General features: G+C 42.6%; 1 protein-coding gene across 4 annotated transcripts in view; it reads right to left on the bottom strand.

The window, feature by feature from the left end:
* Nucleotides 1-8,708, bottom strand: part of CDADC1 (cytidine and dCMP deaminase domain containing 1) — a 50,985-nt gene extending 42,277 nt beyond the window's left edge. For 3 of the 4 annotated variants that reach the window (XM_066380891.1, XM_066380893.1, XM_066380892.1), the window contains exons 1-2: nt 8,513-8,708; nt 7,690-7,787 (exon numbers count right to left, since the gene is read on the bottom strand). In XM_066380891.1, coding sequence (XP_066236988.1) covers nt 7,690-7,787; nt 8,513-8,627 — 213 coding nt within the window. In that variant the 5' untranslated portion in view covers nt 8,628-8,708. Of the gene's footprint in view, nt 1-7,689; nt 7,788-8,367; nt 8,400-8,512 lie in introns of all 4 variants that reach the window. The other variant, XM_066380894.1, reaches the window with a different exon arrangement.
* Between the last annotated feature and the right edge of the window lie 8,469 nt (nt 8,709-17,177).

The raw sequence follows: 17,177 nt of genomic DNA, 5'->3' as shown, positions 1-17,177 counted from the left end.
CAGGCCCTAGTTGGCTCAATGGTAGAGCACTGGCCTGGTGTGGGAAGTTCCAGGTTTGATTCCCAGTCAGAGCACACAAGAGAACAACCATTTGCTTTCCCCTTTCTCTTCTCTCTCTCTCTCTTCTCCTCACCCAGCCATAGCTCAAATGGTTCGGGTAAGTTGGCCCTGGGTGCTGAAGATGGCTCCATGGCCTCTGCCTCAGGTGCTAAAAAACAGTTTTGTTGACAAGCAATGGAGCAAAGGTCCCAGATGGGCAGAGCATCACCCAGTAGGGGGCCTGCTGGGTGGATCCTGGTTGGGTGCATGTGGGAATCTGTCTCTCTGCCTCCCTGCCTCTCACTTAAAAAAAAAATTTCTTCAAAGTTAGTATTCAATCTTTAATGAAGGAGTTTAGAACAGGCCTCCTCAAGATGTGCTACTTTGGCATGTGAATTATTTTGGCTGAAGGCAATCAAGAGCCTGCAGGCTCATGAGAAACTTTTACCTCATCCTTAAAGAATTTAAAATAGGGGCCTTGCCCATAACAGAAATTATCACCAGAAATACTCTTATGACCATTCTATAGGGCAGGGAAAATTTCTAACTACTGGACATTTGCTCTTACCATCCTGCAATGACCTTCCTCCCCTCTGAAGCCCCACGGGGCCTTAAGGCATCCTTAGCTGAGAATATCATATATACCTCATTTTCCCTTTCTGTCTCTGAAACTCTCATGTATGTGTGTATGTAATTAAATTTGATCATCTTCTCTTGTTAACATGTCTCATTTCTATTTGATAATTAGACCAGCTGAAAGAACATGAAAGGGCAGAGTAAAGTTTTTAGCTTCTTTACACTAACACACATAGCTTTTTACATTTTTTTTTGTTTTGTATTTTTTCTGAAGTAAGAAGCAGGAAGGCAGAGAGACAGACTCCCACATGTGCCTGACCAGGATCCACCCAGCATGCTCACTAGGGGGCAATGCTCTGCCCATCTAGGGTGTTGCTCCATTGCAACTAGAGCCATTCTAGCACCTGAGGCTAAGACCATAGAGCCATCCTCAGTGTCCGGGCCAACTTTGCTCCAATGGAGCCTAGGCTGTGGGAGGGGAAGAGAGGGACCGAGAGAAAGGAGAGGGGGAAGGGTGGAGAAACAGATGGGTGCTTCTCCTGTGTGCCCTGGCTGGGAATCGAACCTGGGACATCCACACACCAGGCCAATGCTCTACCACTGAGCAAACCGGCCAGGGCCCTACATGTATTTTTTTAAAGTCTCAAATTTTTAAACATTTGCTTCTAATCTGTCTCTTAAAGACAAATTATATCTGCAAAGAAATAAAAAGAAACCAAAAACACCCGACAGCCTGAAAATCTTCTACTTAAACAAAATGCTAAGCTATCAAGAAATAAAATGAACAAAGAACTTCAAAACCATGAAGAAAATATAGAGCTTTCTCAAAGTCATTAATGAAATGTAGAGTCAGGGTGAGCGTCAGGAGAGCGGCTGACAAATAGGGAATAAAACTGCATAATATTCATAACATTATTAATAATGTTTTAGTATTTATAAAACATTTTATATAGGAATTAGAAAGGAAAAGTATTCCAAGAGATATCATTTTATAATAAAAAGTAAATTCCTTGTATACACACATATCTTACACCCTTCAAAAAAATTAACTTAAAATGGATCACAGACCTAAATGTAAAATGCAAAACTACAAAACTTCAAAAGATAGCACAGCCCGACCAGGCAGTGGTGCAGTGGATAGAGCATCAGACTGGGATGTAGAGGACCCAGGTTCAAAACCCTGAGGTCGCCAGCTTGAGAGCGGGTTCATCTAGTTTGAGCAAAGCTCACCATCTTGAACCCAAGGTTGCTGGCTCGAGCAAGGGGTTACTCGGTTTGCTGAAGGCCCCCGGTCAAGGCACATATGAGAAAGCAATCAATGAACAACTAAGGTGTCGCAACGCGCAATGAAAAACTAATGATTGATGCTTCTCATCTCTCCGTTCCTGTCTGTCTGTCCCTGTCTATCCCTCTCTCTGACTCTCTCTGCGAAAAAAAAAAGAAAAGAAAAGATAGCACAGAAGAATATGACCATGGATATGACCATGACTTTCTGGATACAGCACCAAAGGCATGAACCATGAAAGAAATCAATAATAAGATGGACTTCATTAAATTAAAAACTGTACTGCAAAAGATAATGTCAAGAGAATGAAAAGACAAGCCATAGACTGGGAAAAAAATATTTGCAAAAGACACATCTGATGAAAAACTGTCGCCCAAAATATATGGAGAACTCTTGAAACTCAACAATGAAACAAACAACCTGACTAAAATACGGGCCAAAGACCTTAATACCTCACCAAAGAAGATACAGAGAGGGCAAATGAAAGGATGCACCACACCATTCGCCATCAGGGGAATGCAAATGAAAACAACAAGATACTACTACATGCCTAGTAGAAAGGCCGAAACCCAGAACACTGACAACACCAAATACTGGGGAGGATGCAGAGCAGCAGGGACCCTTCTTTGCTAGTGAGAATGCAAAATGGTGTGACAGCTGTGTAGGAAGGCAGTTTGGTGATTTCTTACAACACTATCCATACTTTTAACACACAATCCAGCAATCAATCATGCTCCTTGGTGTTTACTCCCAAAGTTTGAAAACTTATGTCCACATAAAATCGGCACACAGATGTTCATAGCAGCTTCATTCATGATTGCCATAACTTGGAAGCAACCAACAGGTCCTTCAGTAGGTGAATGGATAAATAAACTGTGGTACATCTAGACACTAGAATCTAATTCAATGCTAAAAAGAATGAGCTATTAAGCCAAGAAAGGACATAAGGAAACCTTAAACACATAAAGCTAAGTCAGTGATTTCCAATCTTTTTCATCTCATGGCACACATAAACTAATTACTAAAATCTGTGGCACACCAAAAAATGTATTTTTTGCCAATTTAACAACACACACACAAAAATAGGTATAATTTTGATTCACTCAAACCAGACAGACAGCTTTTATTGTGTTGGCTTTGTCTTTTTTTTGTTTTTTGTTTTGTTTTGTTTTGTTTTTTGGTACTTTTCCGAAGCTGGAAACGGGGAGGCAGTCAGACAGAATCTGGCATGTGCCCGACCGGGATCCACCGGCATGCCCACCAGGGGGCAATGCTCTGCCCATCTGGGGCGTTGCTCTGCGGCAATCAGAGCCATCCTAGTACCTGAGGCAGAGGCCACAGGGCCATCCTCAGCGCCTGGGCAAACCCTGCTCCAGTGGAGCCTCGCCTGAGGGAGGGGAAGAGAGAGACAGAGAGGAAGGAGAGGGGGAGGGGGTGGAGAAGCAGATGGGTGCCTCTCCGGTGTGCCCTGGCTGGGAATCAAACCCGGAACTCCTGCACACCAGGCCGATGCTCTACCACTGAGCCAACCAGCCAGGGCCTGTTGTCATTTTTTTAAACTAGAAAATCTAAAGGAAAAGAGGTCAGTATTGCACATTTTAAAAATTCTTGCAGGCCTTGGCCAGTTGGCTCAGTGGTAGAGTGTGGGCCCAGTGTGTGGATGTCCCAGCTTCGATTCCCGGTCAGGGCACACAGGAGAAGCACTCATTTGCTTCTCCACCCCTCCCCCTCTTACTTCTCTCTCTTTCCCTCTCCTTCTCTCTCTCTCTTACCCTCCTGCAGCCAAGGCTCAATTGGAGCAAGTTGGCCCCAGGTCCTGAGAATGGCTCCATAGCTTCTGCCTCACATGCTAAGAAGGGCTCATTTGCTGAGCAAGGGAGCAATGCCCCAGATGGGCACAGCATTGCCCCCTAGTGGGCTTGCTGGGTGGATTCTGGTTGGGGTGCATGTGGGAGTCTGTCTCTCTGCCTCTTCTCCTCTCACTGAATGAAAAATAAAAACAAAAATAAAAGAATAAAATTATTGGAGCTGAGAAGGATACACAGGGTATGATTCACTATATGACGTGCCGGGAAAGACGAAACTATGGAAGGTGTAGGGCAGGGGTCCCCAAACTACGGCCAGTGGGCCGCATGCAGCCCCCTGAGGCTATTTATCCGCCCCGCCGCACTTCCGGAAGGGGCGTCTCTTTCATTGGTGGTCAGTGAGAGGAGCACATTGACCATCTCATTAGCTAAAAGCAGGCCCATAGTTCCCATTGAAATATTGGTCAGTTTGTTGATTTAAATGTACTTGTTCTTTATTTTAAATATTGTATTTGTTCCCATTTTGTTTTTTTACTTTAAAATAAGATATGTGCAGTGTGCATAGGGATTTGTTCATAGGTTTTTTAATAGTCCAGCCCTCCAGTAGTTTGAGGGACAGTGAACTGGCCCCCTGTGTAAAAAGTTTGGGGACCCCTGGTGTAGGGGTTGGGGAGGAATGAGTAAGTGGAGCACAGAGAATTTGTAGTCCCATGAAAATACTGTACATGATACCATAATGATGGATACATGTCATACATTTGTCCATAACCATAGAATGTACAACACCAAGAGTGAACCTTAAAGTAAACCACAGAGTTTGAGTAATCAATCATGATGTGTCAATGTTGGTTCAACAACTGTAACAAATGTAATACTCTGGGGGGAATGTGGATAATGGGAGAGGCTACTCATGTGCAGAGAGTATATGGGAAATCTGTGTAATTTATCCTCAATTTTGCTGTCAATCTAATAGTACTTTAAAAATTAAAATCTTAATTTAAAACTAGTAAATTCCCTAAATCCCTGTTAACATTCTTCAAATCAATCCCAATATTTGTAGGATAAAATCTGAACTCCCTTGCAAGTAACACGGGGTTTTTTTTTTGTTTTTTTTTAATGAACTGATTCCTTAAATGTTTTCAAGCTCATCTTCAGTATCTTCCCTCTGAGACAGCATAGGGGCTTGGGTCAAGAATGGAGTGGACAGGGGGGCCAGGAAGCCAAGTAAGATCAGGTAGTCAGAGAAAACTTGATGATGAGCTAACAGAAAGATGTCAGCACCGTTCCACTTCCTACTCAAAAAAGCAAAGGTAGCTGATTTTATTTCCCTCCTGCTTCTTTAAACTACTGAACTGTATGCGCAGTTGATCAAGGTTTGACCACTGTACAAGTTTCCTAGAGTGGCAACAGTGAGCAGTACGCAACCTTATCCCCACAGGGCAGGCATGGACATATTTACCAGGAACACAGCTGGAAAAGGAAGTCACCCAACCCTAAAATGGAAAATTCCAAAAGTCTGCCTTTTTCAAAAAGCCCACCTTTTTGCACAAGCCTGCTTTGTCCCCAGCGTATAAAAGCAGGCAGAGTCAGTCCCCGCCACCGCCACCGGTCAGTTCGGAGGACTTACTTTCCTCTGTGCTGCCTCCCTTGTCCTCAAGCATAGGCTTAATAAAATCTGTCTAGAAATTTCTCTGGGGTTCCTTTCCATTTCTAGCTTGGGGAACCCAAGAACCCCAATGACCGTAACACCTCCAGCCAATGTCACCTTCTGACATATGAAACACAAATTCTCACTCCTCCAACCTTCTCATTTGGAGTCCCTTGGCCTAGCAAATATAGAAGACAGAGTAAGTACTCTGTGACCTGACCGCTGTCTGCCCTGCAAGCTGGACCTGGGCCAGAATGGAAGTGGCTTTCTGCAACCCCCCACTTAGAGACTGCCTGTGCCTGATGATAAACTCATATTCATTCTGACATAGATAAACCTCCCTCCTCTGCCTCCCGCTATGTGCTGGTTCCTGGAACAGGTTCTTGTCCTGACCTGGTCAAGCACGTAAAGTAATTTCTGTACCTGGCAGCATTCACGTACTTGTACGCACGACTACCCACTCCTTTATCTAATTCTCTGGTACCTGCCAAGTAGCAAGAACATCCATTTTGTACTGCAGTTGCCCAAGACACACCTCATATGTAAGTTTCTCTTAATAAACTCTATTAATTACCAGACTGAGTGGCCAGCCTCTGCCTTTGGTCTTTCCCTGCTTTTCACTTGCAGAGGTATATTTCAGTCTCAGGGTTTTTCCATAGGGTCTGTGTGTACAAACAGTAAATATCTATTCATTTTTCAAGTTTCAGTGCAAATGCAACCTAGCCTGTGAATCCTTCCCTCACTTCTCCATTTAGATAGAGCCTGCCCCTCAGTTTTTGGTCTCTTTGTATTTTGTACTTGACTCTATCATTTAATTATATCTTAATTGTTTAAACGCCTACTTTTTGTCCCCGTTAGAAAGTAAAGACTACGTCTTTTCTTTTTGTATCTCACTGCCGAGAACACAACTTCATCCATAGTAAAGGCATCAAAAATGAAAAAGAGGATGGTTAAGAATGACCTTATAAGAGTACTGTAGGAATTTAAGGATTTACAAAGTCTTTCTATGGAAAATCTGAAGCAACCGTTTAGCAGAATTATTGGCAAGTTGGAAACTTCTTTAAACTTTTGCAGAATGCAATTACAATTCTATAAGAAGAAAAGAACCCTTATGCTTAAAAAAGATTGAAGGAAAGCACCAAAATGTTAAAAGTGAAGCTGTTAGAGTGTTGAGAAGCCAAGGGTAAATTTTCCCCTTTTCTTCTGTTTTCAAATACGTATGTCTTAAAAGCTCAACTTAACCTACACTATTTTCCATAATGACGCTGGCCCCCTAAAAATTAATGACAACATAAACTTCCAAATCTACAAACCAAAATGGTGAGAACTATGCCACTCCACACATGGAAGAAAATGATGAGAACATAGCACCCTGACACCCTAAGGGTGGAAGAAAGAAAAGATGCAGGCTGGGTATACTTCTAATACACTGGTTCATATGATTATTCTTACAATATATTCTTAACCTATATATCTCTTTTTGAGATCCAAAAAAAGAGACTACTCAACAACAGCATTCATAGATTACCTATCACAATAGTAGATGCTAAGGGTTATACTAGGTAAAACAAGGCATGGTCTCTATCTTAAGTAATTTACAATTTGGTGGGAGAGGGGAAAAACTAGCTAAATCAAATGTGAATAGAATACAAGTGAGTGATAAATTCTGTAGTATAAATAATAATCTAATTGGCCAAATCAACATATAAATACCTTTAATACCTGATAAACATGGTACAATCAGAGATGGTAACTGTTCTATTTTTAGATTGGAAAGAAGAGCTGTTAGAACTAGGAGTTACAAATATTACACTACACCATAAAGATATGTTGCAAACCATAAGGGTTTTTGTTTATTTGTTTGTTTTTAGAGAGAGAGAGACAGACAGATGGACATGAAGGGAGAGAGATGAGAAGCATCAACTCACAGTTGTGGCACTTTAGTTGTTCATTGATTACATTGTCATCTGTGTGGGGGAAGGGTTCCATCTGAGCCAGTGACTCCTTAATCAAGCCAGCGACCTTGGGCTTCAAGCCAGCATCCTTTGGGCTTAAGCCAGCAACCATGGGATCATGCTTACGATCCCATGCTCAAGCCAGCAACCTAGTACTCAAGCTGGTGAGCCCATGCTCAAGCTGATGACCTTGGAGTTTTGAACCTGGGTCCTAAATGTCCCAGATTGAAGCTCTATCCACTGCGCCACCACCCAGTCAGTACAAAGTGTAAGGTTTCTGAGTTTGTTTTTAAGTGTCACAGAAACTAGACAATAAAATCAAAGTTTATACCATAGCTTTTCTAAATGATTCAAATTATCTAAGGATAAAAAAATATATACCTGAGAATTTTGTCTTTGGGCTTCTAGTGCTGGGAAGAGCTCCATCCAGAGACTGAGTAAGGTAAAAAGGTTGACTTTAGAAAGCCTTGGTATTTGACCTACAAAAGAAAGGGCAGACACTTTAAAATGCTGCTCATGATGAAAACAATAGCTAAGCTCCATGCCACTTGGGTGCTGCAGCTTTAGCTCAGCTGCTTTAGCAGGAGGAAGAGATAAAGGATAAAAGGACAGGAGAATCAAAGCGCTTTCTTAACCAAAAACTGGCCACCACCCCACTTGCAGTGAACTCCTCCGGCACTTTGCAAAGTTGGGGCCTCTTTCTCCAGAAGGAGGCTAGAGTGGGGGGGAGGGGTACTAGCTATGGAAACAATCCAAAGGAAGTTATGAAAAGTCCGTGCACCTACTGTCATCGTGGTATTGCAGCAATGGCAGTGGTTACAACACAGTACTGAAAATGAGGTGATCTTTGAGGGTAAAGCAGTTGGAATATAGAAAAACGTGGCATGTGGTTAACTGGAAGTCAAGTCAAAAGAATGGTTTGGGGAATTTCCAAGCTTGTCATTCCCAAAGATCCCAGGTCTAGGTTCAGGGAGGAAAAGTAAACGGGGGGCGTGGGGTGGGAGGAGTGAAGGCGCGACTGCAAAAGCAGGTTCATCCAGGCCAAGGGATCCCACTTACCGAAGCAGGGACGCGCCCAGGAGAGGAGACATCTAGGGGCAGAAAGGCAAGAGAAGGGGAAGGGAGGGAACCTGGAGCAGAGCAGCTGCACAGACACAGGGCATAGCAAAACGCCGCGGCGGTGGGAGCAGGCCGAGGCACTCACCCGTCATGCTGTCAGTCTGGGTGCTCACTGACCGCCCGGTCCCCGCGCTCTCCAGATTTTGCATCTGCCCTGCTTCTTTCATCCCAAACCTAGCGGCCTCTGCAGCCCAGAACATCTCTCGCTGTCAGGCATGATCTTGATCCCAGATGCCTCACCTCGCGCCTCCTCCCAAGTGCTGTACAGCAAGAGCCAAGTGGGCGCGATCTGATGACGTAGAGCCCGCCTGCCACTTCTGGGCACTTTGTGTGACGTCATAGCAAGCTGGGGCGTCGCGGCGCAGGGATGCCTCTCCGGGGGCGACCTGGTGCGTAGGAAGCACTATCCAGAAATTATTTGAGGCAGGATCTTTTTTGGCTATCTTAGGTGTTTGGCCGTCTTCCTTGGTTATGCTGAAGTAAGGTTGTTTGAAGATGTCCCAGGTTGCGCAGTCTGACTGGGTGATGAGGGCAGCTCAGACTTGGGAGTTTGGATCAGAGAGGGAAGAGAAGTGGAACCCTGCCTTGCCTGACCGTCATGGTCAAGATCTTAGAGAATCTCCCAGAACGAAAGGGCTGGGAGCTGGGAAGTCAGGTCTTGTTGACACCGGATATTGGCGGTTGCGGGGGAGCTTAGTGCCAGGACCACCATAGGGATGCTGTGCTTTGTGGGCCCTGGAAAAGAGGACACCTATTATGGGCTCCTGGTGGCCAACTGGGCCCTAATTTTTTTTTTTTACTTTTATTTTTACATTTTATTTATTCACTTTTAGAGAGAGAGAGAGAGAGAGAAGGGGGAGTAGCAAAAAGCACCAACTCCCATATGTGCCTTGACCAGGCAAGTGTAGGGTTTCGAACCAGCGACCTCAGCATTCCAGGTCGATACTTTATCCACTGCGCCACCACAGGTCAGGTGGGCCCAATTTTTTTTTTTAATTTATTTATTTTTTACAGAGACAGAGAGTGAGTCAGAGAGAGGGATATATAGGGACAGACAGGAACGGAGAGAGATGAGAAGCATCAATCATTAGTTTTTTCATTGCGCATTGCAACACCTTAGTTGTTCATTGATTGCTTTCTCCATGTGCCTTGACCGTGGGCCTTCAGCAGACTGAGCAACCCCTTGCTGGAGCCAGTGACCTTGGGTCCAAGCTGGTGAGCCTCGCTCAAACCAGATGAGCCGGCACTCAAGCTGGCGTCCTTGGGGTCTCGAACCTGGGTCCTTCTGCATCCCAGTCCGACGCTCTATCCACTGTGCCACCACCAGGTCAGGCGGTGGGCCCAAAATTTAAAAGCAGAGCCTAGCAGCGTTTCTAAACAGGAACCTCTCCTACAGTGGCATTTTGGGGAGAACCCTGCACTGAACTACCTGCCTACCTACACTGTGTTCCTGCCATCTGAATCAACCCTCATAAAGGAGTTTCTGGAATTGTGTTTCAATCAATAGGATTGAGACTTTCCCCATCACTTGGGAGTGGTGCAGCTATAACCCTTGTTAGCATTTTCATTGGCCAATCGCATAGTGCTTTTTTGGGGACAATTGAACTGCAGGACTTGAAGTCTAATTTTTGCATTCATGGACCAGGGGAAGGGATTTCTGTCTATACAAATCAGCTCCCCTCTGACTCTGAGAGTGCAGTTTTTCTTTCCACCAAAGACTGAAGACTGGGTTTCCCCAGCTGAAGTGGAAATACCTAATCACCATGCTGCTTTATAATTGAGCTATAACACTGCTGAGCTGTTCCACAGCTGTGCTGTACTGCAGTTGAGCTGTTTGCACTGAATAAAGTTTCCTTCCTCACCACACCTCAAATTGGGGATTCCTGTTGACATTAAATTGGCAACAAAAACTATTGGTTGACAGCTTCTTATTAAACATATAAAGACATTAAGAGGTGTAACATTTTGAGAAGGGTGATGGTAGGACAAGGTAGCAAGTGGCCCCTGGAAAATCTGAGAAGTACCTGACATTGCAGATTTGTGCCCCAATGCATTTTATTTTATAAGTGTCCCAGGAATGACCCAAAATGATAACCCTCTCTCTGTCCCCGTGACTCACCCCAGTTTCCATCACCAACTCATTCTGTTTTCACAACTTGAAATACTGACAAGAAGACATAAAAACTGATTTTTGAAAGCAAAAGCTGAATGTTATTAAAGTACATTATGTTGTAAAGGACTGAAGTGAGAATCTTCAGTGTTGAAGGGTATGGCTGTGGTTCATTCTTACTACTGTATAGAATTTTATTGTAGCTATATACCATAATTTATTTATTCATATTTGAGCTAAAAGACATGTGGACCATCTCCAGCTTTATGCTATGGCAAATAATACTGCTATAAATATTTCTTTGTATGTTTCCATATGTTCTAATGAAAGAATTTCTTTAGAGACTATACTAAGGAGTAGAATTATTGTGTTGTTACTATCAATATGCCAGATAATGCTAAAAAGTTTTTCAAAGAGATTAGATCAATTTACAAAGCTCTATATCCCCACTAATTCTTGGTATTGTCAAGCTTTTAATGTTCACCAGTCTGGTTGGCATAAAATGGTATCTGTGGTTTTGATTTTCCCTGGTTTTAAATAAATTAAAAATTAAATTTATTGGGGTGACATTGGTAAGTAAAATTATATAGGTTTCAAGTGTACAATCCTATAAGATATTTGTATATTGCATTGTGTGTTTACTACCCACCTGATATTTACTTTGGTTGAACATCTTGTCATATGTTGGTTGCTCATACATGTGTCTCCTCTATGAAATGCTCATAACCATTTTTCTATATAGTCATTTCTTATTTCTTATTCACTTTAAAGCATTCTTTATACACTGCTCACAAAAATTAGAGGATCAGGGAACTTGCAGATACTCCAGTACTTTAGCCTTTTGTATAGTGCATTTTCACCAATGAAATAGAAGTTGGTTTTGCATCTCATTTGCATAATTGAACAACTTTCTTTGACTTGTTTGCTTTTCTGATGTTCTTGTTTAATAAAAAAAATCAAATGCTTCTTTTTTTTTATCACTTCATATTCATTTTGAAATATCCCCTAGTTTTTATAAGCAGTATATATTCTGGATATTTGTTCTCATTTGGGTGTGTACACGATAAATATCTCTCCCCATTTGCCACTTGCTTTTCACTTACTTTTTATGTCTCTCACAATTCTTTATTTTATTTGTATTTTTCTGAAGCTGGAAACGGGGAGAGACAGTCAGACAGACTCCCGCATGCGCCCGACCGGGATCCACCCGGCACACCCACCAGAGGCGACGCTCTGCCCACCAGGGGGCGATGCTCTGCCCCTCCGGGGCATCGCTCTGCCGCGACCAGAGCCACTCTAGCACCTGGGGCAGAGGCCAAGGAGCCATCCCCAGCGCCCGGGCCATCTTTGCTCCAATGGAGCCTTGGCTGCGAGACAGAGAGGAAGGAGGGGGGGTGGAGAAGCAAATGGGCACTTCTCCTATGTGCCCTGGCCGGGAATCGAACCCGGGTCCCCCGCACGCCAGGCCGACGCTCTACCGCTGAGCCAACCGGCCAGGGCCCACAATTCTTTATTTTAAAATGCCAAAATAGTAATGCTTTTCTTTAATGGGGTTTATATCTTTGTATCTTTTAAAAAAGTCTTTCCTATCCAATGTTACAAAGATATTCTTTAATATTTTCATTAAAAGTCATAAAGTCCTGTCATATTTATATCCTTGTGCATGTGAAATTCATTTTTGTGTGTGGTATGAGGTAGGGATTCTGTTTTATTTTCCATTTGGATAATCAGTTGTCCCAGTACTATTTCCTCATTGATCTTAAATGTCACCTCTGTCAAATATCAAAGTTCCATATATATACAAAGCTGTTTCTGAGCTTTAAGTTGCATATTATTGGTTTTTTACACCATCCCCTCAAAATATACCCTCTTCAGAAAAGTATTGGATATATTTGACCCTTTAGTCTTTCCTGTAAGTCAGGGGTCCCCAAACTTTTTTCACAGGGGGCCAGTTCACTGTCCCTCAGACCATTGGAGGGCCAGACTATAAGAAAAACTATGAACAAATCCCTATGCACACTGCACATATCTTATTTTAAAGTAAAAAAACAAAACAGGAACAAATACAATAATTAAAATAAAGAACAAGTAAATTTAAATCAACAAACTGACCAGTATTTCAATGGGAACTATGCTTCTCTCACTGACCACCAATGAAAGAGGTGCCCCTTCCAGAAGTGCGACGGGGGCCAGATAAACGGCCTCAGGGGGCTGCATGTGGCCCGCAGGCCATAGTTTGGGGACCCCTGCTGTAAATTCTAAAATCATATTGTCACATTCTTCAAAAAATTCCAATGGACTACTGATTGGAAGTGATTGAATTTTAGATATATAGACATCTTATCCCTGAACATGGTATATCAGTGTAAACATGTATATTGGGTTTTCTAAAGATTTAAAATTTTTTCTCCACAAAGATTTTTTATATATTATTGATTTAATTTTTTTTTAATTTAGTGAGAGGAAGTGAGGCAGAGACAGACTCCTTCCTGCATGCGTCCCCACCAGGTTCCACCCGGCAAGTCCACTAGGGGGTGATGCTCTGCCCATCTGGGGACCTTGCTCCCTTGCAACGAGAGCCATTTTTTAGCACCTGAGGTGAAGGCCATGGAGCCATCCTCAGCCTCCTGGGCCAAATCGCTGCAAACAAGCCAAGGATGCAGGAGGGGAGGAGAAAAGAGAGAGAGAGAAAGAGAGAGAGAGAGAAATGAGAGGGGGAGGGGTGGAGAAGCAGATGGGAGCTTCTCCTGTGTGCCCTGGCTGGGAATCAAACCTGGGACATTCACATGCCAGGCCAACATTCTACCACTAAGCCAATAGGCCAGGGCAATTTTTATCCTATTTTTATTGTTATTTGAAATAACATCTTTAAAATTTTTTTATTTGTAAGTATTTGTGACTAGTATATTGAAATAGAGGTTTTTTTTAATATATTTACCTTAAAGTGAGCTATCTTGCTAAACTTTTTAATTAATTCTAATACTATTTTTAGTTTTTTTTGTTTTCTAGATCAAAACTATATCATCTACAAATAATGACAATTTTATTTATATTCTTCTATTACTCAAACCTCGTATATCATTTTATTGTCTTACCGCACTCTAGGATCACACAAGCAGAGCCCGTCCCTGACCTGGTACAGAGGATCTCCCTTTCCTCTGTGCTGCCTCCCTTGTACTTTAATATAAGCTTAATAAATTCTGTCTGGACATTTCTCTGGGTTTCCTCTCAATTCTATCTTAGGAAACCCAAGAACCCCAATGCCAGTAACAGAACTATACACCTAAACCCAAACATAGTGCATTAAAAAGCTAGTGACACTCAAATAAGGTCTACACCCAAATTAATAGTACTGTACCAATATCAGTTTCCTTGTTTTCCCAATGTGCTATAATTAGGTATGTATTATCCTTGCAGAAGCTTGGAGAAAGGTGCAATCAAATCGTATTATTTTTGAAATTTGTTTTGAGCCTTAAAGTCTTTCTTTTTCTTTTCTTCTTCTTTTTTTTTTTTCAAGAGAAACAGAGATAGGAAGGGAGAGAGATGAGAAGCATGAACTCATAGTTGTGTCACTTTAGAGTGTTCATTGATTGCTTCTCATACATGCCTTGACTTGGGGGCTCAACTTGAGCCAGTGACCCCTTGCTCAAGCCAGTGATCTTGGGCTCAAGCCAGCAATGTTTGGCTTAAAGCCAAAGACCTTTGGGCTCAAGTCAGCGACCATGGGAAAATGTCGATGATCCCACCTTCGAGCCAGTGACCCTGCACTCAAGCTGGTGAGCCTACACTCAAGCCAAATAAATCCACACTCAAGTGGGTGACCTCAGGGTTTCAAACCTGAGTCCTCAGCATCCCAGGTTGACACTGAATTTACTGCACCACCACTGGTCAGGTTTAAACTCTTTTAAAGTAAAAAAAGATATAGATATCTATATACTATCTGAATCTTATATATGTGTATATGATGTTATATATATATGATATAGTGTGTTCGTAAAGTCATGGTGCACTTTAGACTGGTCACAGGAAAGCAAAAACAGACGATAGAAATGTGAAATCTGCACCAAATAAAAGGAAAACCCTCCCAGTTTCTGTAGGATGATGTGGCAGCATGTGCGCATGTGCAGATGATGACGTAACACCATGTATACAGCAGAGCAGCTCACGGCCATACTAGTTGAGATGTGGATGGTACAGAGGAAAGTTCAGTGTGTTCTGTGGCTCGCTAAATTAGAATCAGTGACCAAAGTGCAACGTGAATATCAGCGCGTTTATAACAAAGCGCCACCACATAGGAATAACATTACTCAGTGGGATAAGCAGTTGAAGGAAACTGGCAGTTTGGTGGAGAAACCCCATTCTGGTAGGCCATCAGTCAGTGACAAGTCTGTAGAGGCTATACGGGATAGCTACCTAAGGAGCCCTAAAAAATCTGTGCATGAACCCACATCAAACTGCACTGAATAGGTATGAAACTGGGAGAGTTTTCCTTTTATTTGGTGCAGATTTCACATTTCTATCGTCTTTTGTTGCTTTCCTGTGACCGGTCAAAAGTGCACCATGACTTTACGGACACATTGTATGTATAACTGTATTGCTCACTTTGGATTCCTGCTTTCATTCCGTTTTCAGCCCTTTGCTTTTCAGAGTAGTTTAACTACTCAGACTAGTTCCTTTACTTTCTTGATAGCTCAGTCATATTTTATTTAGCATTTTAAAAATAATTTTTAATTGATATTTTTAGAGAGGAAGTGGGAGACAGAGAGAGAAAGAGAACGAGAGAGAGAGAGAGAGAGAGAGAGAGACTTCAATTTGTTGTTCCACTTATTTATGCATTCTTTAGTTGATTCTTGTATGTGCCCTGACTCGGGATTGAATCTGTAATCTTAGCATATCAGGATGACTCTAACCAATTGAGCTATCTTTCCAGGGCTTATCTAGCATTTTCTAGGTGCTTTGTAGCAGAAGTGGGGTTTTTTTGGTATCTTATCTACAACATTTTGGGAAATAATAGTTCTGCTGCACAAAAGAATATGAGAACTAAGAAGGCTTATAATAAAAAATGCTACCTTAGTGCTAAAAAATGGATAAGCTCAGTTCAGCGGAGTACCACAAAGTCCAGCTTAATCAATAAAATGGTTTTATAATCAATAAATAATTCTTTTTTTTTTTTTTTTGTATTTTTCTGAAGCTGGAAACGGGGATAGACAGACAGACTCCCTCATGAGCCCGACCGGGATCCACCCGGCACGCCCACCAGGGGGCGACGCTCTGCCCACCAGGGGGCGATGCTCTGCCCCTCCAGGGTGTCGCTCTGTCACGACCAGAGCCACTCTAGCGCCTGGGGCAGAGGCCAAGGAGCCATCCCCAGCGCCCAGCCATCTTTGCTCCAATGGAGCCTCGCTGCGGGAGGGAGAGAGACAGAGAGGAAGGAGAGGGGGAGGGGTGGAGAAGCAGATGGGTGCTTCTCCTGTGTGCCCTGGCTGGGAATCGGACCTGGGACTTCTGCACGCCAGGCTGACGCTCTACCACTGAGCCAACTGGCCAGGGCAATAAATAATTCTTAATATAAAGTGGAAAGAGCATGGGCTTTAATGTCATATCGACAAACTATATTTATACTCTAACCATACAAGTTATTTACTAGTTAACTCTATGAGTCAGATGAGATTGAGGGAGTAACACAGATGAGCTGTGGGTAACAAATAACTACCAAATCTCAGTGGCTTGCCACCACAGACTTCCTTCCTTCCTTCTGGCTCACTACAGGCAGCAGCTCCACTCCTATGGATTGCTTTTGGGATCCAGGCTAAAGGAGCAGCCTCTGTCTGGATATTCTTTTTTCCTGACAAAAGGAAAAGGGATGGCAGAACTAAGTGATGACTTTTACAGAGAAAGTCTCGTGGCAAGCCAGACATCAGTGAGGTGGAGTGTATCATTCTTTGTTAGGAACATGCTGGAAATGCAGGAACAGTATAGCAAATATTCCAACAAGAGTGCAGTATTCATAGATTAACCTTACTAATCATGGATTATTTGCCTGTTACTCCACACCTTGTCAGTGCAAAGAACTCCCATATGCCCTTCTCCCAGGATCTGCAGTTTTCAACATTTTACCACATTTGTACCATCTCTTTTATTCTTTCTCTCTCTTACATTTGTATACCCTCCATCATTCTTTTTCTTATTTGAGAGCAGGTTTCAGACACTGTATCTAATTGCCCCTAAAAGCTTCAGTGTGTATTTCTCCAAAACAAGGACACTAACACATGCTAATTCAACCATCCAGAAGAGAAATCAACATAGATTGGACACTACTATGCAATCAACAAACCCCACTCAAATTTTGAAGTGTTTCAATATGTGTCATTTTTGTTATGCTTCAGCATTCCAAGCAGAATCTCTAAGTTTTTATCTTGTTAGTTTCTTTCTACCTGAAACAATTCCTCAGCCATTTCATGTTTCACAACATTAACAGTTTTTTAAAGGGTACAGGCCTTCCATTCTGTACGATTGCTCTCAACCAGGTTTCTGGCTTCACCATAAGCAGACTCAGGCCATCCATTCTTGATGGGAATGCCATGGAAATGATACTGCCCTCTCCTCCCTGCATTACATCAGGAAGGAATTCAGTCTTAAC

Source organism: Saccopteryx leptura, chromosome 4 (genome assembly GCF_036850995.1).
Source record: "Saccopteryx leptura isolate mSacLep1 chromosome 4, mSacLep1_pri_phased_curated, whole genome shotgun sequence".
Taxonomy (NCBI): domain Eukaryota; kingdom Metazoa; phylum Chordata; class Mammalia; order Chiroptera; family Emballonuridae; genus Saccopteryx; species Saccopteryx leptura.
Note: the sequence above shows the minus strand (reverse complement) of the source record. Positions and strands in the feature narration are given on the sequence as shown.